This window comes from Coffea eugenioides, chromosome 6 (assembly GCF_003713205.1).
Source record: "Coffea eugenioides isolate CCC68of chromosome 6, Ceug_1.0, whole genome shotgun sequence".
Lineage (NCBI taxonomy): Eukaryota > Viridiplantae > Streptophyta > Magnoliopsida > Gentianales > Rubiaceae > Coffea > Coffea eugenioides.
Window position 1 is genome coordinate 12,220,284 of NC_040040.1, and position 23,244 is coordinate 12,243,527.

A 23,244-nucleotide genomic window follows, 5' to 3' on the forward strand; every position below is an offset into this window, starting at 1 on the left:
AATGCGTGCCAGCCGAGATGAATTCTTCCTGTCAGTCATTTGCTCTTCAGTATTCTTTTCTTACTTTTCTTTCTTTTTCTCCTTGTCTATGGTGTCCCGGCATCTCCAACAATGATTTCTGTGCACCTTTTCTTTTTGGCCCAAAAAGAAGAAAAGGGTATTCCGAAAGCTTATTGCTTTATGACATTTCAGTTCACGAATGAATAGGATTGTGTAGAGCATGTTCAGTTCATTTTCTGTGCTAGCTGCCAACTTGAAAGATGAATCAATGATTCGTCATGCCAATCAAGAATTTGCTGAAGTGCGAAGAACCCATGACAGTTCTTACTCTTAGTAGCTTAAGAGTTCATTGTGCCGCTCCAATTACGTCCCCTTTGGATGGAAATTTTTGTAAAGATTTAGTACAGTGACTCTCTCTCTTTTTGGGATAAAATGTACCATATGAGATTAATAATAATTTTGTGAAGACTGAGTTTTGCTACAAAATAATTTGCTCTAGGAGCAATCATCTGCAGTGAGAGACAGGACGTGATGACCGTAAAACACCTTATTACACGTTTCGAATCCAATTTCTAGTTGACCATAATAAAGGACCACATGGGCTGGAAATTATTCTTTGTCCCTTCTCTTTTTTCATTTACTGTAATCATCATGTTCTTCCACTCGAAGCTGCTAAATTTCCATCAATTCCCATGAACAGACAAAGACACACCACATGAGATTCGTTCTGTACTTGTTATATGCATCACTCATTACAATGCCATCATGATATTAATCTCACCCAAATGCAAAATCTTGGTTTCCGGTAGGACGTCTTCCATCACCGAGTTATTGAGAAACCAATTTGGGTTTTAGCACCTGACAACACGTTTATGTGTTTCCTAACTTTCCTGTTTCGAAAGCAGGACAACAGTCAACGTGCTCGGGTACTTGTAGATTTCTATTATTTATGAGCTTGGTATAGTACTTGGATTTTCTTTGAATTTTTACTGTTGATGAAAGTGATATTTCTTTTCTTTTAGGTAGACGATCTTTTTTACTTGCATACAAGGCTGACGCGGAAAGAAGCTACCAGCGCCGTTAGCAAAAGACACGATCCGTGCCAAAAAATATCACCAACCATTTCATAATGATCGACAATATTGACTTCTTCCACCCTGCACCTTTAATGAGCTTTTCATGCACCAGTGTTTGATATTCAACACATATACGGAAATGAAATGACAGAGGGAGAATTTTGGTTTCTTTCTTTGTTGAGGGGGAAGAGAATCGTGTTAAAATTATTAAAGAACAAGGCACCAATGTAGCTAACTAAGGCCTTGCTTCGATTGCTGTTTGGATTGCAAATTTATCTCAAATCATATTTCGTTTGCATCATAAACACATTTTTCAATCCACCTTTTTATATTTCTAACTACTTTTTATCTCGCACGCATCACATCACAAAAAGTGCTACAGTAATTATTCCAAATAATATTTCAAATAATGCTCTATTATTTTACTCGCTGAAAAATAAATCAAGTTCCTTGAAAGAATCCGTGATCCTGAATTATAGAACCATTTTTAACATCAACATATGTCCCCATGTATTTGTTCTGTTCTGTTTGAGTCAAGAGAATTAGCTAGTGGTATTGCGAGTAATTTCATGCTGTTTTGGTATAGGTGGAATCCTAGGGTACAGGAGAGAACTTAGTGGAATCCTAGGGCACAGGAGAGAACTAAACTAAGGTAAACGGGTGAAGGTTAGTGTATGTCAATCCCGAATTAATTTGGAAAAGACGTTATCAAATGGAATTTTCCCACTTTATGAACACTGGAAAGCATGAAGGTACCAAATTGAAGTCCTTATTGCTTACTGGCGATAAAACATTTTCTGGGTACTATTTTAGAGAATCCATGTGATATCCTTTTGAGCCCATAGGTTGGTAATTCAGCAGGTAACTAACTTAAGCGCGAAAGCAACAAGAGAAGTGGTTTTGAGCACGAAAAGTGCTTCTAAAGTGTTTGCTAATTAATTTTTTGTAATTTAAAGAGTTTAATTTTTGGTAATTTAAAAGCACCATTGTTAAAAATACTTGTGCCAGAAATGGTTCTTTATAAGTTATCACAACCTCAAATGGAGTCTAAGTATGATCACATGCAATCAACATTGCACTTTTAAGCACCAATTGAAGGATTGGATTTCTTTCAACTTATAGAATTATAAAATGAATATGGATTTTCTGAAGAGTATGAATGGTTAAATAACAATAGAGGGTTGAATTAGGTGATAAGATAGAAGGAATTATAAGTAGAGGGTCGTTTTTTTTAATGTTTTGAAGTAATAGCATCATGTGCAGTCTACATAAAACGTTAAATTTCTTCCAATATTCTTGTTCTTTTTAGAGTATTTAGTAATTCTTACAGATAATTCTACAATCGCGAAAATGATAAACATAAAATACGCAAGAATGTGTCAAAGAGATTAGACATTTGAGAGGCAAAATGACTGAATGTAGTGATAGAATCTTGGCCCCATAAAATTATAACTAGCTGTATTTTTCCTAATTGATAGGAATTTCTTAGCCAACGACAAAGATTGACTTCTTCTTCCTTGGAGTACGTAATAGGCAATACCTTTGGAAAAGTAATGACGGAGACGGGTAGAAAATTTTGGTTTCTTTGTTTGTTGAAAACTTGAAATAGCATTATTAGCTGATGCTATTACTAATAGTAATAGTTTTATCCTTAGATCTTTGATAGGTGGAATTGTTATGGTACGGAGAGAGGCTAAGATAAAAGGTGAAGATTAATGTATCTCATATATAAATTGGTTTGGAGAAAACAGAGTCAAATTGAAATTTCCCATTTTATAAACATTGGAAAGCCAATGTTTTAAATCCAACCGGATGAACTTTTGGTTGGTGGATCTCCAATTCAACCGTCTGGGTCAACTTTTTTAATTTATTCTATATTTAAAAAACTGGATAATGCTATCCAAATAATAGCTATTCAAACACACTCATTATCTGAACCCTAAAAGAAGTAAAAAGTGAAAAAAAAATTAAGGAAAATCGGCTCGATGTGTTGGTTTTCACCAATTTTGGCCTATTTTGCTGATTCTTAATCGAGGGTGACTAATTTATTTAACATTCCATATTTAATAGAGAATTGAACCGATGTCATGCTTGATGATCAGACCACCGATCCAATCCGGTTTTCAAACACAGCCAAAAGCATGAAGGTACCATGGTTGAAGTCCCTGCTTACTGCTGATAAAGCATTCTTTAATTGAGCACTATTTTACGACCCCCATAGCCTGATAATTAAGTAGGCAACTTAGTTAAGGGCTAAAGCAATATGAAATGTTACATCAAATACTTATCTAAGCGTAAACACATGCAATCACACCGCACTTTAACATTGCAATTGAATGGAGAAAACTGATATGGATTGGATTTCTTCTAACTGAAAACTATACGCAACTACAAAATGGATATGGATCTCCTAAAGTGTCAAATAACTATTGTTTTATTATGTTTGGACTTAGAGCACTATTACATAAACACTATATTGTAGCGAGCGCATTGTATATAGTACTAATCGAACTCTGGCTATTATGATCCAATAATTAGGAAAGGAATATGGTAACCGCTATATAATTGCATGTACATATATAAATAGCAAACCTAGCTACATAGATAGACAGCTTAAGCGTCCCTTTCAAATTGCTAAAGTTTTGATGATTATTGAAAGCTTAAAAAAAGATAGCTTTGTAGAAGAGGTCCCTCCAAAAACGCGTTTACCAGCTTTGGTTCCAATGCCTCGATTGTTTGGGATGATAAGGCTACGCGTTTCAGGTCCTAATCTGGTTGCCCCTTCTTTTCTTCCTTTTCTTATAACTAGCGAATCCATTCTCTTTCTTTCGCAGCTAGCAATCAATTGCCAATCAGCATGCATGCAAAGCTAGAAGAATCGCAGCGTATATATTCATTCATTCACGTGTACTGTCCCCCACCAAATTAAAGGCCCCAGCTTCACCAAAGCAATCCTAATTGCCCAAGATTTCAGTCGTCTTTACGTTTTAAGTAAAACATTAAATTTTGTGAAATTGCTTGACTGATTAAGCTTTTTCTTAAAAAAGGGCTTAGGCTTTATAAAGTGGAGCAACAGGAAATTCATGCGGAGCAGGTCCCCTAATTCGGGAATGGATGTTTTGTTGCCATGTATGTAGTTTGTTATTTTGGCAAAAATTGTTTGGAGATTGAGTGATGGAAGCTAAAAAGTCTTCTGAATTTTATGACCAATAACCAGATACAAAGACGCATTTCGGTGGAAATATGTCGTCACATAGGTCTTTCAGATTTAGAAGACTTTCTCCTCCTATTTGAGGCAAGTGCTGCGCAAAAAACAGTTCCCTTGTCTCTGAGGGAACTTAACATGCTTCTCCCATCTTCATTTCAATTTTAACATAACTCGTCAAACTAAATTAGTTGGTTGTTGACCAATATGATACAATTAATTAATGGATTCTATGTTCCAGTTGTATTATCCATTCCTGCTTCTTGAAACGATTCGTTTGACTCGGTCACATTCTGATAAGAACCTTATGTGTGCGCGTGTGTATGGATAGGGCTACGAGAAGAGACATGCATATGTATGCTATTGCAACACATAATGACAATTGATGCACCTTTTGAAAAGGATGAAATACAAGTAAAACTACCTGGAAAAAGAATTTTTGATTGGAAACTTTTTGATACGCAGTGCTCAGTAAAACAGCCATAATGATAGGCCGGAGAGAGCTCGGAGCATTGTGCAACTGTACAATTTTGATTGTAGGTGGGTAAATTTAGCAAAAGATAGTGCGCCACTTTGTTACAATTTGGATTCACGAACAGTAACTGATCATATCCTCCAATCTGTGACTTCTTGAATGACTTTTGATGCATCTCCTTCAAAAGATGTCCGGCATTGGAAGCCAGCCAGATCGTCCCTCTCAATTAATGCTAGAAATTCCACTTACTTAGACTTGGATTGGATGAGTGTTTTCCACTAACGCTTTAACAGTCGAATTAGGAACCTCACGATCATCGTTTATTTGACTAATGCCTTCGGGTACTTGTTGAAGTATTTCACTATGCAGGCAGCACCCGAAGAGAACAAGGATGAATGAAACGCAATGGATTTCACCTCAGACAACTAAAAGTCCCGTTTGGCAAGTGAGTTTTTTTGTCTAAAATTTTACTGTAATTTACTCTAAAAGTTGTAGAACAAACTTTTAAAATTTATAAATTTTTGAATATTTTGAAATGTATAATTTAAAAACTTTTCTAAGATTATTATAATTAAAATTGTTAAAAAACTTAGCAAAAAACTTGCTTACCAAACAAGGCTAAAGTCCTTGCACCATCGCTGGCAGTAGAAGCGGCAGAGCCTTACCCGTTTTAAAAAGTTTTTTGGGAGAATAGCCCATCTATGCTAAGGAGAGTCTGATCACTTAGGCCCATGTATAAGATTGTCCCTTCTGACATTAAAAGGCCTGCAAATTTGACTAAACTGACTGAGAGTATTATATTCCTATTTCCTTTGATCCTTACTCTCTCTCAAAAAAAAAAAAAGGTATCTTTTTCCTCAATCTCTCTCCTTTTTCCATCTATGTTGTGAGGTTTAAAATCTCTTTTGAATTTAAAAAAAAAAGAATATTTTCTCACGTCTTCTAAATGTATTTTCTAAGAAAATAGTATGCTAGGTTATGGAATCCTACACTCTTAAAATTTCAAAATCCATCATCTTCCCACGGTAGGATTTAATTAGATATTTAGAACTGACATAAATAAAAATCGTACAAGTAAAATTACCTATATAAAAAGCATCGCATGAAAAATGAATGACATTTCTATTTTATGTATGTGACTGGCTATGGTACTTAATGACTGATTCATTAGGCACCGTATTATTAAAAGTTTTTTGTTTGTTAATTCTATTTCCTTAGAGACTAGAGCACTAAATCCGTGTATGCACGCGCGCAGAAGGGTGTTTGTACACAATAAAAATTTAACACCTATTACCCATACCTAAATCGAAGGTAACTTCAACGTTGATTGATATTATACAGACAAATTAAGCTAATCATTGCTAAAGTTAGCTTTTTACAGTAATCATTGCCTTGTTTTAAGCATTACCAACATATTGTACTCATGTATTACTATTCAGTAGTGATATTTTTCACGCCTCTTACTTCTCCTTATTTTCCCAATTTAGTAGTAAACCCTAATAAATTGGCGCCCCGCTCTCTATGCCTAAGTTAGATAATCCTTTTGATTAGTTGGACACTCAGCTTCTTTGGTACAAAATGACAAAGTAGACTTAGGCAAAAATGGACATGGGAAGGTATTACATGTGTATTACCTAACATACTATAAGGCGTATTTATTAATAGCAACACTTGATCACCAAATGAAACATAAAAGGTACAGCCCATCATCTCTACTCAATGATTTGTTATTGATGTCAGGAGACAAGTAATGCACATGGAATGTTTAAGATTTTAGGATATATGTGTGTTTGGATTGAGATGATTTGAGATAAAATAATTTGTTTCATAAATTTCAATCACTTTTTTTAAATTTTTTTTAAATATTTTTTTTATCTCACATACATCACATTACAAAAAGTGTTACAGTAATTATCTCAAATAAATCATCCAAATAAAATCCTATCCAAACAAATTATTCAACATTTACCAGGTAACTGTGATCAATCATCAATGGACTTGCCCTAGACTTTCAATAGTGTAGTTCACCTAGTTGTTTCTTAACTCCTTTTTTTGTTTTTAATCTTGGGTATAAAGGGAGGCTCCAAGTTTTAGATGTGGGACAAGGAAAGTTTTAGAATAGAACAAGAAACTGCATGACTATCTGACTAATATCCTTATCAATTAAAGTAGGATTTGAGACTAATACGATTAAGAATTTGATATAATTGTACGACTGTGATACATTTCACATAATTTTGTGTATATTTATATTTCTTTATTATACATATAAATTTTATTCTTGTATATCATTTCAATAAATTAATAATATTTTTTTAAAAAAATATGTAACAATTGTATCAATTTTGCAGCATCCCCAACCAAGTGGGGTGTTACTGTGTTAGCATCTGCCCATTGCTACCGGTGCCAATTATTAAATGGATGATGCAATACAATTAACTAGAATTTGATGTGGACCCAAAAAGTCCGAGAAAGAGCCTAAAGGCAAACCACTTTTACGTGAATATCCACGTGGGCCTGTCGAGTTCCCGTCGTTCAACGTGATTGAAATCCCAAAGGGCTGAATCATTGGATTTGGTCCAACAGTCAGAGGTAAGGTTCTAAAAACTCTCCTCTTGCACTGGATCACGGGTAGCCTTGTTTGGAAGCCAAGTTTTTTGACAAGTTTATCTGCTACAAGTTTTTTAAAAATTTTAACTACATACAGTAATCTCAAAAAATTTGTCAAAATTTTTAAACTATACACTTCAAAATATTAAAAAAAAAAACACACTTCAAAAATTTTTTAAAAAATTTCTACAGTAAATTACAATAAAGTTTTAGACAAATACTCAAAAACTCACCTTCCAAATGGGGATCTTAGTGTCTTTGTGACAAAGAATTGAAACCTCACAGAGATTATTGTCTATTGACATTAAACAAAAAAAAAAAAAAAAAAGCCCCAAAGGATTGAACAGTTCAATCCCCTTTGGCTGTTGGCCACTGTAAAGACCTGAAGTGTGTTTAAAGGTCGGGAAGTTAAGAGTTTGATCTTTTATCATTTGTCACTAATATATGACTTTTTTAAATTTAAATGGATGCATAATATATTCGTTTATTTTTCTTGATTGAGCTGGCCCTCTCTTTAATAAGTTATACTAGAATAGGAGTAAAAATAATATAGAAATTGCCTATTGATAAAGAAAAAGAAAAAAAACCCAAGCACCAAACCGGCGCCAAAGAGCAACAAACGACGAAACAGAGTAGGTCCAATCCCCATCCCTTTGCCATACCCACGTCAACAAACGACTAAGCGGAGTAGGTCCAATCCCCATCCCTTCGCCGTACCCACGTCATATCGTAATCCAATGGGAACTATTTTCCTATCAGAAAAAAGGAAATAGAAAATTATTTGGTTTCATCATCATGCCTTTTTACTTTTAACTTTTAACTTGGATTGCATATGCCTAGGGATGTAATTAAGCCGAGCTGCTCGCGAGCTCGGTCAAAAGTTTGACTCGAACTTGGGTTGACCGAGTTCGAGTCGAGTTCGAGCGGTTCGATAAGCTAAACGAGTCGAGTTCGAGTATCCAAAAGCGATGCTTGAAAACTCGTCGAGCCTTATCGAGCTTTTTAATTTTAATTATTTAATATATTATTATTATAAAATTACTCTTATGCCCAAAAGAGTTGTTGAATTTACGAAATGTTTCAAATCGTATAAAAATTTTAAAAGGGCAATAATGTCTTTTCGCACAAAATTATCAAGAAAATGAAATTTAGTAACTCGAGCTCGACCGAGCTCGATAAGGCTCGATTGACTCGAGCCCATGCGAGTCGAGCTCGAGTATTGCGAGCAAGCTTCGAGCTCGAGCTCGAGTACCTTTCTTGTATGTCGAGTCGAGCTCGAGTATGGCGATACTCGAGCTCGATTCGATTACAGCCCTGTATATGCCTACACTTTAAGACTTTCACCTCGCACCATTTCGATAGTTTATTCTCTATTTTGAGAAAAATTTTGCTTATGCATAAATGATCAAACAGTGAGACACACACGCAATTGAAGATTGACACGGTTGTATGGAACCGTTAACACAACTATCCAAGACTCCAAATAGTACTCATCTCATCACTGGTGACTATGATAAAGTTATCATTCAAAAACTAAAATGTGAAATTGAAAATTGAAATTTGAAAATTGAAATTTGAAATTTGAAAATTGAAATGTGAAATCTGACGTCTCAATTCATTACGTTATTAAATTATTAGATACTAAATTTAATACATTCGAGTGTATGTCACGTTAAATAAATAGTTTACCACTTAATTTTTTAAGCAAAAATTATTTAAAAAATTTAATTCCACTTAATTATAAAAAAATTTTCCCTCAAGTAATCTGGCTAAGATGGATTGCCCAATGTCCATAGCATAGAACCAACACTAACTGATAAATTACATATACCTTTGAAGGAAAAATATGACCTTAACATAAGTTGGTTCAATCAGTAAACACTTTTATGGGATTCGTGAGGTATGCTTCTACTTCATGATAATGACTAAATCGAACTTATTCAAAACTTTTTGTGAAGACAAATTTCTTTTTAACATGAGTAGACTCTTAAAAAAAGGGAAGAATAGAAAAAAGATAGGACTTGAGGATCAAGGCCTCACCGTCGCCATTAGTTGACTTCACATGTCACCTAATTTTTCTTTTTCTTTTCCCCAATGTATATCACATTAATCACACATATGCAATATTAGTGGGACATGAGTGTGATGGCTGTATAAACACGGTAATCTATCTCAGAAACGTCGAAATAGAAGACAATCGTACTTATATATTTTGCAGTCGAATCCAGAGATCCTCGAAGTTGCTTATTAGACTCGGACACGCACTCTGATTGTATATCACGCATTGACAACGACGGAGCTCTGCAGAAAGCTGTCTCATCACGAAAACTTCTTACTAGTTTTCTTACTGCAACAGACATGTTTGATCAGACGCAAGCATTGACAGTAGCAGGAAAGCTCTGAGCGACGTTTTCATCCGGAATTTTTCTACTAATTCAGAACTCTCACCTGCTTGAACTTGCAGGTTTTTTTTGAATTTTTTTCATTAACAATCGCATTTTGTTAGTTCTTATTAGTTTTTCTCCCCGATGTTGAAGAATTTGATATAACCATTAATTGTTGAAGAGTATGTTGTGATTTTAGGTGTTTTATGTATAAAATGACAAAGTGGGATCTTATTTGATATTCTTATCATGGATATAGTGACTTTAATGAGTTGATATTCTTGTGACGTTTTTGGGTGCAGAAGAACAAAGGTAGCCATGTTGGGAAATGGGGTGGTGGGGATTTTATCAGAATCAACCAACAAGTGGGAAAGAAGGGTGCCTCTCACGCCATCCCACTGTGCAAAACTGTTGCATGGAGGTAGAGGCAAAACAGGGGTGGCCCGGATCATTGTTCAGCCTTCTACAAAGCGCATTCATCATGATTCTCTTTATGAGGATGTGGGCTGTGAAATTTCTGAGGATTTGTCGGACTGTGGCCTTATTTTGGGCATTAAACAACCCAAGGTGCCAACTTTTTCTGCAATTTGGATTCTGGGATATTCATTGATAATCAGACGGTCATATCATTTTATTTTATTTTTTTTTGGGTGGCAGCTGGACATGATACTTCCTGACAGGGCTTATGCCTTTTTTTCACATACTCACAAGGCACAAAGGGAAAATATGCCCTTGCTTGACAAGGTAGAGTGGACTCAAAGGTTTTTTTTTGGCACTTGATCTAGACTTGGATAGTTTTGGCATTGTTCTGACATAATTCGTTATGTTTAGATTCTAGCTGAGAAGGCTTCGTTGTTTGATTATGAGCTTATTGTTGGAGACCATGGAAAGAGATTACTAGCATTCGGAAAGTTTGCTGGTAGAGCTGGAATGGTTGACTTTTTACATGGATTAGGACAGAGTATGCACCTGTTCTTTCAATCCGAGTTACTTCCACTTCTTACTTACTCTTTATGTAATGCTATGTAGTTTGATATAGCAGAGCTAACCTAAAACCAGAATCTCCTTCAAATGCTATTTATCAGTAATTTCTTTAATTTCTCTTCTTAATGCAGGGTATCTTAGTCTTGGGTATTCAACTCCTTTCCTGTCTCTGGGAGCATCTTATATGTATTCTTCATTAGCTGCTGCTAAGGCTGCAGTAATTTCAGTTGGGGAAGAGATTGCCACCATGGGACTTCCATCTGGAATCTGTCCTTTAGTTTTTGTTTTTACTGGTTCGGGAAATGGTACTCTAAATCTGCCATGTCCCCATTGTTTTTCTGTGTTATAATGAAAAGATTGTGATATGATTATGCTCCATGTCGGCATATGCTATACTTTGTTTTTCTATTTTGATATCATTATTTCTGAATGCATTTGTGTAATTTCTTGCTTGTTCTGTGTTGTTTATCTTCTATGCTATATGCTAATACCATTTGATTTCTCTATTGATCTTCTTATGTTTTTGATATTTTCTGTAGTTTCACATGGAGCACAAGAGATCTTTAAACTTCTGCCTCACACTCCCATGGATCCTTGCAGACTTCCTGAAATATTTGGGAAGGTAGTCACAGACTTTTTCGTCAAGACAGTACAATTTACTTCCATGGACTTCATTTGTCCTTCAATGTCTTCAGGCGTTATTGCATTTCTCTGGCTGTTGTAAATTAACTTTTGCTGATGAATTGCATGCTTTTATGTTGAAGTAGAAAGAAGAACCACATCCAACCCAAACTTGCTTGAATGCGTTGGCTGGCCACCTCTGTGGGTTTTCAACTTTAAAACAACATTATCATACCTATAGCAATTTTTGAAAAGTTGAATAAGTGGCTTCTAGAAATGATTACTGCATTTTTGGCTGATGCTTAAGTTGATTTTGGAATTCTCTATTTTAAGTTGGTTTCTTTGGTAAAATTGTTTGAGATGATACACAAAACCAAGTTTGCTACCAAGCAATGATTTGGCTATTAGTTATCCAACCCATGTAATTGGTCAAGTTGATGATCAAGTATAGAATTATTTTCATGCAAAGTAGACTTGTTCGCAAATACAAATTTTATGAGATGTTGAGATTTTTTTTTGTGTCTCTTTCTTTGCTTGTCTCTGAAATGGACTGTTTTCATTTAATGACCAATTCTTTACTTTAAATGATATCCTTATTTATTTTCATCCCTCGTTCATCTTTGAGCCTACTATGTTCGTTCTTACAAAAATGTGTCTACTGCATACAGGCTAAAGATCCTGCACGTCCAGCAAAGAGAGTCTTTCAAGTTTATGGCTGTGTTGTAACCTCTAAGGACATGGTGGAACCTGAAGAACCTTCGAAATTTTTTGATAAGGTACACAATAATAGCTCTTTTATTTAGGTTCTGACTCTTCAATTGAACTTTTTGGATGCATGAGAATGCAGTTTTCTTGGTTAGTCTTTTAGGTTTCAGGAAAGCAACTTCTATATTGTGAACTATATGTTCAATGGCAAACCTAAATGTTAATGTTCACATGGTACCATCCTGGAGATGTCTTCCAAAGCAGTCCAAGGTGCACATGCCAAGTTTGTGTCAGGACTTCTTGAGTACAGTCTGTGACAGGCGTACATCTTTTAGTAAATGAGAGTTTGAGCCAAAATTAAGCACATCCTCCCAATTCTTGTGTCAATGATTCTTCATAGTCATTTGTGGGCCCATAGTCCAACAGTTACTTATGTTTCCACTTTCCAACCTTGAAAAAGGAGCTAATAGCATTATTACAGTCTTCTGCCTATTGCTTGGGAACTATAGATGCCTCTGTATACTGCATATAATGAGAGAGAACTAGTAGTTGCATTGTTATTATCCTCTTGCTTTGGAGCTGGATGACGTACTTAAGCTCACTTTTATCAACCAATTCTGCCAGTGTGTGATTTTACCTGCTTGATCTGCATGGTCTTAAATTAAGAGTTTTGACAAACATCTGCTTTTCATGTAATTCTTTATGAAGATAAACTGAGTAAACATATCATAGAATAATTAAATATCCATGCATCATTTTATTAGTTCATTGATGTCTGATTCATAATGAAAAATTTGCCGTGTAGTTTTGCTACCTGAGCTAGGTTCTTTGCTTTGCAGAATTGTAATAGTTTCCTGCTGAATGCTAAATGTAGAAGAGATGAAAATATCTTGTGAACCTTAGATCTACTTTGTAGGAACTTTTGTTTCTGAACTTCTCTTAAGGAGTTCAGCTGCAGGTTTAGCATTCATGTCTATACCAGTTTTCAAGATAACTCGTGCAATTTCTGCTGATGATGAAGCTATGATTCTTTCAGGCTGACTATTACGCACATCCAGAGCACTACATTCCTGTTTTCCATGAAAAGATTGCCCCTTATGCATCTGTGATAGGTTTGTTTTCTTCATCGTCAATTTCAGTAATGAGTTATGGTATCACCAAGGTAGGAAATTATATCACAAAATTCACCAGATATAAATGAATGCCATGTTTATCAATTCAATCATACAAGAACCTTTCTCCAGATATAAAGAAACCAAAAAGCAGCTTGGCCGATGGAAGAATAACAGAAATTTGGACAACCACAACATTTATTGTAATACTTAATTTGAAGAGTATTAGGCATACCTGTTCGTATTAGTAACGGTTTTCTTGGGGTTGATATCAAAGAAACCTCAGGTATGTAATGCTGAATTCCAAGCCCAAACTCATATCTGGTGAATTTTTAAGTAATTCAGTGTTGAACAGGCTTAAACTTACATGACTAGGCCATAAATATCTTCAAACAGTTCAAAATCATTGTGCACTGAATTTGTTTATTTTTAAATGTTTAGCTCAAATTGTTTCTTTTCATGCATTGTCCCACTTGCAGTTAACTGTATGTATTGGGAGAAAAGATTTCCTCAGCTATTGACGACCAAGCAGCTGCAAGATCTGATGAGTAAAGACTGTCCACTCGTTGGAGTTTGTGACATTACATGTGACATAGGTGGCTCATTGGAGATTGTTAACCAAACCACATCAATTGATTCTCCTTTCTTTAGGTACGCCTTGGTGGTTTTCACTACATCATTGTTGAATTATATTTTCCTTCTATTCTACAGGACAATTTGGTGCGAAACCCTTCAAATTAACTGAATTTGACTAGACAATCATTAAATCTCTCTACCAGGATAACATGGTTGTGGTTGTAATACTCTAGATGAAATGGTTGGAAAAAATACTTAAATTAGTCATATTATAAATAGCCATACTTCTCTACCCTAACAGGGTAGACTCGTAGTCATCTAACCATAAATTCTTATTGCATGAAATTGCTGCCCTGGGAAGTTGTCTGTTGGCAAAAAAACTAACAATGCATTTATTTAATCTTTGGTTAGATCTTCATATGAACTATGTTTTTCTTGACATGTTTAGGATGCTAGATACTCTCCATTGCATATTCGAGGTTTAGGCATCCAGTTGTTGCCTTCAAATCCTAATAATGTTTCCATATGTTTTCTTTTTCTTTTTTTTCCCTGAAGCATTTCTTTTCTTTTTCTGTGCCATTACTTTCGACAATGATTGGTTCTAGATATGATCCTTTCCAAGATTCGTACCATTATGATCTTGATGGTGAGGGAGTGATCTGCTCTGCTGTTGACATTCTTCCAACCGAGTTTGCAAAAGAGGTTATTGTTATGCTTTATCTAACATCATCTTCTCATCTTCTTTGACATAAATATGCTATGGTTGTCATGTCTTATTAACTTTATCTCCTCCATTAATCACAAATAAAGGCTTCCCAGCATTTTGGAGATATTTTATCCCAGTTTATTGGAAGCTTAATCTCTATACCAAATATTGAGGAGTTACCTCTGCACTTAAAGAGAGCTTGCATAGCGCATCGTGGAGCACTGACTCCACTTTATGAATATATACGGCGGATGCAAAACTCTGATGTTGAGTAAGTAGCTCACGTAATCTTGCTTCTCCTTCTGTCTGTTATATTTATTCTCACTTCAAGATTTAAAATACTTGTCAATTACAATTTCATGCACAGCAATTGCAACTTAGATGCTCTAGTTTAATGATTAGCTTCTAAAATCTTCATTCCTAGAACTCAACAAGTATTGAGCAATCCCACAATTATTTCGTAATTCATATCAAGTTCTCAATGTAAATCCATACTCTGAAAAATGAAAACATCACATTAATATGATACATCTAGGTTTGTACCCCTATAAGTCTATAGGTATCAAGTCAACTTCTAAGAAGTCATTGAATTGAAAACCATCATGTTTATGCTTAGTTTTGAACATGTAGAAGTTTAGCTTGAAAGAAAATATTATTAGGGCTTGTGGATTCATGCTTTCAAGGACCCTCTAATTTATGCTACTTTCTTTTGGAGTATTTTATTAATTTCATCTTATAATTGCTTTATTCGAGCCATTGAGAAATCGAGATATTATTTCTACTTCTGTGTACTGATTTAGGCTTCTTTGTTGTGAACTTTGTACAAGTTAGATCTTGTATGAAATTCTTACTTCCAACATGATGCCAAACGATTCACGTAATGTGTTTTTATGCAGAGATCCTTCTAGAAATCTTGAAAAAGTCTACCCTGATAAGAAGAAGTATACTACATTGGTATGTTTCTTCGGTAGACCACCTCTGCTACTCCGTTATAGTACACTCCATTTGGCATTCTCAGCCAAAGGAAATGCATGCCCAGAACTGTTACTTGGTTCTAATAGTTAGTAATACTATTCTTCGCTTTGGTGTATTCTTTATCTTTGCTCTGGGTATGGATTTGTATAAATGTTGTTATGTGATGTTATATTGCACCAAATCTTCATATTTTTCTGTTCACAAGAAAAAATAAAAGGAACTAAAAAATGCACCATCTTTTTGTTGAATACTATTAAATAAACAAAGTGCCAAAATCTAGAGCAATTTTGTGCACTGCTCTTTTTTCTCCCTCCCTGATTCTCGTTCCTCTCTCAAACAAGGTAAGCTGCTCTTTCTTTGATTCTTTGTCTTTATCCTCCTTCTCTCTTGCTGCAAATATGCTTTCTTTCTTTTCTTTTTCTGTTTCTCTTCATCGAAGTGATGCTTTCTTCTCTGTTTTTCTTTAACCTGCTGTTATTTTCCTCCTGTTATTTTGGTTTTTTTTTTTTCACTTAAGTTATCTTCTCCTTCTTTTGGGCCTAAAATTGGTGTGTTATAAGCTGAAACTTGTCTTGCTGAACTTTCTGGTCTTGAAAGAATTTGTATGCTGAAATTTTGGTGCTAAAAATGCATCAATAGCTATAGATTACAATAGGCAATGCTTCAACAATTTTCATCCGTTATACTCCCTCCGTCCCAATATTAGAGACGTTTATAGGGAATGCAACTTTTTATGTACAGTGATATCATTATTGACAGCCAAGCCTTTGTTCCAAATTTATCCCGTCGCAAGTACAATGGTCAGCTGCACTTTGTATTTTTCATGGAGTAATGATTTCGTGGGTCCCATCTTAACCAAAAGCATCCCTTTGTATGTTAGAGACACGCGCTATTATTGGCCTTATAAAGTGAGAGTTAGTCTCACGTACTCCTCTTGCTTCTCCAAATGGATAATAAATAGTAGGTCCCACCAAATTTATTTGGATTTTCTAGCACATGCACTATGAGGGCAAGGACGGAAGGTTAGAAGGAAAATAGTGTAGCGTGACTCTAATTTTGGGACAATGAAAAAGGTGAAATATGACATTAACAATGGGACGGAGGGAGTACTTGACTAGCTGCTCTTGGTGAAGCATGTGGTTGATTAAGCTGTAGGAAACTTTGAGGCTTTAACAGAAAGTGAATGTGCTTAAAGAACTCATGCTTCTATGGTGGAAACATCAAGTCATGATTGTCCCTGAATATATTTTTTTTGAAATTCATGCTTTGAATTGACTCTTAAAGTCACTCTTTACTCTGTCAAATGACAGGTGTCTCTAAGTGGTCACTTGTTTGATCAATTCCTTATTAATGAGGCTCTGGATATTATTGAAGCGGCTGGTGGCTCCTTTCATTTGGTTAAATGCCAAGTGGGCCAAAGTACAGATGCTATGTCTTATTCAGAACTTGAGGTGAGTAAACCTGTAACATTGGTTCCTCAAAACAAAAAAGAGGAATTCATACTCATTGACAGGTGCACCAATACAGGTACAGTTCTTACAAATCATAATTGGAAATCAATTGCTGACACTTGCTTGTGCGTTTTGGCTTTTACTAAAGTCTGAAGATTCCATAGAATATGTAATGAAGTGGAACAAAAACAGTTGCTGGTGATCAATAAAGATTGGATAGAAATATCTCTCCTACTCTTCATAAAACTCATTCCAACTTCTGATTTGAAATTTACAGCTTAAAAACCAGAGACATCTCTGCCACCCAAATATCCAATTACTTCATCCTTCTAAAAATGACTTTCTGATCATCCGCACGTGGTGATTCTGCTAGTGCAAGTTCTTTTAGGCTACTCATACATATTTGCCTTTGATTGTTGGCCTTAGGCTACTTCTTTTCCCAACCTGCTTTTACTTGTATTAGTGATTTCATGTTTTGGACAGGTCGGAGCTGATGATAAAGAAGTCCTGGACAGAATAATCGACTCTCTAACTTCAATTGCTAATCCAAGTGTAGAAGATGGGTTTGCTGATATAACAAAAAATAAGATATCTCTGAAGGTTGGTAAATTCTATGAGAATGAAGTAGAGAAGGGATATGATATGAAGAAAAAAAATGTAATCCTCATCTTAGGTGCGGGGCATGTTTGTCGACCAGCTGCTGAATTCTTGACATCAATAGGGAGTTTTCCATCACAACAAGTTCTGAACTCATGTCTGGAAGCTGCTTTTGAGGAGCAAAACTCCATTGAAGTTGTTGTTGCTTCTCTATACCTGAAGGATGCAGAAGAGGTACAGCAGAATAAAGTTTTGCAGTATATCAACCTGTTAAAGAGGGAAAAATAGTAGAAAAACAGAAGTCCGTTGCCCTTGCTTTGCTATTTTGTTTATCCCAATGCATGTCTGAGTGAAGCATATAATGACACGTTTGGCATTAGCCAGCAACTTTTTCGTCATTGATTGCTCACTTGTTTATTCCCTTGTCGGCTGTCCATTTTCTGTATAGTATTCTGAAATAAATTTTCATTTCACTTCTCGGTGCAGATTATTCAAGGAATTCCAAGTGCAACAGCAATTCAACTTGATGTGATGAATCATGAAAATCTTCATTTTCACATTTCACAGGTATAATCTGTACATGTTCATCAAAGAATGTTTAAACAAATTAAACTCCAGTTGAAGAACAAGGAGATGTTGGCATCCTGTTGGTGCCTTGATAGTTTAGATGCTATATTTCTTGTTATATTATGTTATTCAACTGCACCATCAACCTGTCAACATTGGCGAACATTTAGCAGCTGAATTGGTTATGAAATCATCTATTTTGGTGCCGCATCCATAATCTTACTTTGTCAATATCCTACCTTCATCTTGTGCAGGCTGATGTTGTCATCAGTTTACTTCCTGCTAGTTGCCACAACATCATAGCAACTGCATGTATTGAGGTACTAAGTGATACCTTCATGTTCTTGAATTTGATTAGGTTTTTTGTTAGCTCTAACTGAAATTGTACAGCCCAGAAGTAGCTGAGCCTACTAGAAAATTTTGGTTAAAGTCAACCACCAAGGACAAAATACTGGAGTTCATTTATTACATCTTCTTTCCTCTTTTTTTTTGGGAACAATGCCACCTTGAGATGGTTAGGGGTTTGGCCCAGAAACTTACTGCTAATAAAAATAATTGGAAGATAATTACAAGGTACCCTAATCTTTATCTGCTAAGTGATCACAACCTCTGAAAATGAGGTTAAAAGAGAAATTCTTGCATGTGACAGTCCTCTATCACTGAACTAGGTCAAGGTTACGAAATCATCTCAAACTTTTCTCGTTTTCATTTTCTGAACTTATACAATAACCATGATGTCTTGGGGCTTTACAGGTTACATAGCAAAATGCTCACCTGACCCAGTTATGCCTTTTTTATTTTTATTTTTTGTTTTTATATTTGGCATAAGACAATATCTTGTCACCTCTCCTAATTGCAGCTGAAGAAACATCTTGTTACTGCTAGTTATGTTGACGACTCCATGTCAAAGCTAGATGAGGCAGCAAAGGTTGCAGGTATTACAATTCTTGGTGAGATGGGCTTAGATCCTGGAATAGGTAAACTTCATCCTGGTGCTAAAAAATGCTGATATTCAGTTGGACATTCAATTGATTAATGGTTAACACTTTCTCATTGCAGACCACATGATGGCGATGAAGATGATTAATGAAGCACATAAACGAAATGGGAAGATTAGGTCCTTTACTTCTTACTGTGGTGGTCTTCCGTCTCCAGCAGCTGCAAACAACCCATTAGCTTATAAATTCAGGTATTACTCCTTGAAGTTTGCTGCATTAGAGGTACACTCGTCAATCAACAACGTATTAGCTTCTTTAGGTCTCCTGTTGCTTGTACAGAAGTATATTGTTCTCCTTCCAATTCAGCAGAATGTGAGCATTGTACTTTTAGTGACTGCATAATATATCATGTTCAGGCTCTGTCTGTGTCCCACAAGCCCTCTGCTGCTTATAATGTCATATTGCATGTCTCAGAGATGAGTTATGTATGAGTATTTAAAGTTCCTGTGGAAATCATTTTCATTCCTTTTTTGTGCATTGTATTTAGTCCTCGTCAAGATAAACAGACGCACTAAAGTATACCATTTCAATATTACTGTCAGTTGGAGTCCAGCAGGGGCTATTCGAGCTGGGCGCAATCCAGCCACCTATAGATATCATGGAGAGATTGTACGTGTCAATGGTGAGTTATCAATATCTTAATGACTAGTAAATGTAGAAGTAATCACCATGTTCAGGTTCGTTTCCTTTGATCACAAATCTATTACTTGCCAATATGATTTGTCATGAATAATCCTCTGTTGACTTCATCTTTATGTGGGTTCACAAATCTTTTACTTGCCAATATGATTTATCATGAATAATCCTCTGTTGACTTCATCTTTATGTGGCTTCTGAGTTTTTATTCTCATTGTTTATGTAAGTTTCCCGCATCAGATAAGATAGTAGCTTCTGATATAGTAAAATGGTAACTAGTTCTGGAATTGTTGCTAGGTTTTAATGATAGTAATTTGTATTAGCTTCTCCTAATATGGTGTCCAAGGCGTTAATTCCTAGCTGGGACTTTAAAGTTTGTTTGTCTTAGCAAAAGAATAATTACACCTTTTCTTCCTTAAATTCTTGATTATTCCTGATGCATACATGCAGGAGACCACCTTTATGATTCGGCTTCAAGGATTCGGCTAGCAGATCTTCCAGCTTTTGCATTGGAATGTCTTCCAAATCGCAATTCTTTACTGTATGGAGAGCTATATGGAATAGAAAATGAAGCGTCAACAGTTTTCCGTGGAACCCTGCGTTATGAAGGCATGATATGTCTCTGTGCTTTTATATTATGTCATCTTTAGGTTACACATTGTATTATTTTCTCATACTTTGGATTGAGGCAATTCGCAATATAAATCCCTTCAGATAAATAAATTTATCATTGACACTTTAGTTAATAGGCATAACAATTTTTAATGCGACATAAAACTAGATATCCAAGATGTTAAAAAACTTGGCAATTTAGGTTGTCAGGTTGAGATTTTTAACATTCAGCCCTTTAAATAACTAGAAATGTTTATAATACATGATTAATGAGTCGATTAGCTTATGTACATAATTTGACAGAGTGAGAATTATATTTGAAGGAGATAGTGTTAAGTAATCTATTAGTGTTAAGACTGCATTCGCATATCCTGTATTCAGTTTTCATACGCTATTAAAATGTTCTAAGAAGACATACTTTACCTTTCTGGATTGCTCAGGCTGTCAGATACCAGTTTGATTGCGGTTTTTAGAAGAGATTTTGAAAAGAATAACACTTCATGGTGAAGTGTGAGTATATGACAAAAAGGTGGTTGGGGAGCATGTTTGAGAAAAATTCCAAAGATACATGTAATAAAGTGATTCTCTGTAAGGTTAGCATATGCCAAACTCAGTTGGGTAATTTTAACTGGACTATCTAAATGTAAAAAAGTTAGCTATTTAGCCAAACAAATCATGCATGTCACAAACAAAGCCATCTAGGGACTGGTTGAAACAGATACAATTGGTCATAACATGAATAGACAAACTAAGCATTTTTCAGAACACGCCCATTAATGTTACATTACCGCCCATACTTGAGAAATCATCTTAAAGGCCCAAAGGTGCCTTGTTTATTTCCTTATGGGTCAATATTTGGAAATTTAATGGCTTGATGATATGTAAAGCTAATGCATTCATATATCATGCAGGTTTCAGTGGTGTAATGGGAGCACTTGCAAAAATTGGATTCTTCAATACCGAAGCTTTGAGTACCCTCAACAATGGTGAAAAGCCCACATACAGAAAAGCTTTACTTCAACTTCTTAGATTAAACGATAATAATTTGGATGGGTTGGCTATGAATGAGAAGGAAATTACAGAAAGAATTACTACACTTGGAATTTGCCAGGGAGAAATTGCAGTCAGGACGGCCAAGACCATTATGTAAGTATACCCATAGAGGTTTGTTCTGCCTAGCAGAGTTTCATAGACTAGCAGAAATGTTGAAAGCTTTGCAAGGGGCAGGAAGCTGAACCCCAATTTTGAAACAACTCCTGCTCCATCTAAAGGAACTATAAAAACAATAAATAGACGCATTTGCTTTTGATACTTTTTGAGTGAGCGGAGCCAGAAATGTCTGTGTGTCCCCTTTTGGTGTTTTAGTTCTTATTCCTTCTTTTTTCCTGTGTTGGACATTGCACCCTGTTTCTTCTCTCTTTCACATTTTTCCATTATGATGTTAAACATTTCCAAAGTTATTGATGAAATTTTGGCAACTTTCTTGGAATCTTTCAACAGACTCGGTATCGATATTATGTGTAGAATAGGCAGAAACTTGTCACGTTTCGTAACTGGATGTACATGCTCCCCAGAACTACATGCCTCATATTTCCACTTGCTTCTGATTGTGACAGTAACTTGCAAATTTAGTAATGACACTGATTATTAATAATTTTCAATGAGAACAATAATTTCAATATCTTAAATCTTTTTGCCTTTTCTTATTGCGGTTTGCACTGTGTTGAAGTAAAGTCCCCAAGTATTAAAGCTCTATGAATTTCCATTTTGAAACAGGTTTTTGGGATTTCACGAGTCAACAGAAATACCAGCATCATGTCAAAGTCCATTTGATATTACCTGCCTTCTCATGGAAAAAGCTTTAGTTTATTCAGGCACAGAACAAGTAATTGGCCATGCATTCTCTGAGTTACAGTATTGTATATGCTGCTCTTGCTAGTCGTGTAATAAAGTTGTTGGTGGGTAGGACATGGTTTTGTTGCACCACGAAGTTGAAGTAGATTTTCCAGATGGCCAACCTACGGAAAACCATCGAGCTACATTATTGGAATTTGGGAGGACCAAGGATGGAAATACCACAACAGCAATGGCGCTTACGGTTGGGATTCCAGCAGCAGTTGGAGCTCTGGTAATGACTTGCTTCAGTTTTCTGGTCTTGCAAATCTGCTTTTGATCAATTTATCGAACTAGATCCATCTTATATCGAACTATTGCAGCTTTTGCTTGCAAACAAGATCCAAGTAAATGGTGTTATAAGGCCCATTATGTCAGAAGTCTACATGCCGGGTAAACTTCTCGTCTCTTCTTTTATTTAGGTTCTTTGGTAGGGAAGAAGATACTCATGTTTTGATGCATTATCTGACAAAGTAAGACGAGCATCAAGATTACATGCGCGTCTCCTTCAATAAATGAGATACGCAAGTTACTTTGGTTTTTGCTATTTTGCAGCGCTCGAGATTTTGGAGGCCTATGGTTTCAAGTTGTTGGAGAAGATCGAGTAGCCAAACAGTGAACTTTGTATTCTTGTAAAGCTGCAAGTTTCAGATACGCATTTGAATTCAATGGAAATAAGCAATTTTCAGGCCATCCAAAACGATATCCAACCAGATGGTCCCCAGTATACTCGCAAGTTAGGGCAGTGTATTATTTTGTAAATTACATGTACACAGCATAAATAGAGCATGAAAAGGTGGATGCAGCTCTGTCCCTTCAATCGAATGTCATTCCTTTCTTATTTGTCTTAATTCAAATAGAGGGATGGATAAATTTTTTTTTTTGGTTAATCTTTCCATCCCTCCCCACACTCTTCTCGTCCTAAGCGTCAAGCATACGATTTGAACCTGAACATTGATCATAAATTTTTCAAAATTATTTTTAAAGATGAATAGTGTCTCTAATTCATGTTATTGATGATATAATTGGTATGTAGGCATTTAAATTAAACTTCAAGGAAC

General features: G+C 35.6%; 1 protein-coding gene across 1 annotated transcript; it reads left to right on the plus strand.

Moving 5' to 3' along the window:
- Positions 1-9,663: 9,663 nt before the first annotated feature.
- LOC113775620 (alpha-aminoadipic semialdehyde synthase) lies at positions 9,664-23,064 on the plus strand. Its single transcript, XM_027320572.1, has 25 exons — positions 9,664-9,830; positions 10,053-10,317; positions 10,408-10,494; positions 10,582-10,711; positions 10,866-11,039; positions 11,274-11,356; positions 12,024-12,131; positions 13,097-13,172; positions 13,652-13,823; positions 14,354-14,450; positions 14,559-14,725; positions 15,351-15,408; positions 16,740-16,880; positions 17,364-17,711; positions 17,964-18,044; positions 18,299-18,364; positions 18,904-19,021; positions 19,104-19,233; positions 19,585-19,664; positions 20,129-20,287; positions 21,202-21,436; positions 22,067-22,175; positions 22,257-22,418; positions 22,507-22,576; positions 22,739-23,064. The coding sequence occupies exons 2-25, from the start codon at positions 10,069-10,071 to the stop codon at positions 22,789-22,791; spliced, it is 3,153 nt and encodes a 1,050-aa protein (XP_027176373.1). The 5' UTR covers positions 9,664-9,830; positions 10,053-10,068; the 3' UTR covers positions 22,792-23,064.
- Positions 23,065-23,244: the final 180 nt, after the last annotated feature.

Excerpts from the sequence above, each read along its gene's own strand:
- LOC113775620 (XM_027320572.1), top strand. The coding sequence starts at position 10,069 with ATGTTGGGAAATGGGGTGGTGGGGATTTTATCAGAATCAACCAACAAG. Across the intron at positions 17,712-17,963 it reads ACCTGAAGGATGCAGAAGAG|ATTATTCAAGGAATTCCAAG; the intron begins GTACAGCAGAAT and ends TTCTCGGTGCAG. Across the intron at positions 20,288-21,201 it reads TGGAACCCTGCGTTATGAAG|GTTTCAGTGGTGTAATGGGA; the intron begins GCATGATATGTC and ends TATATCATGCAG.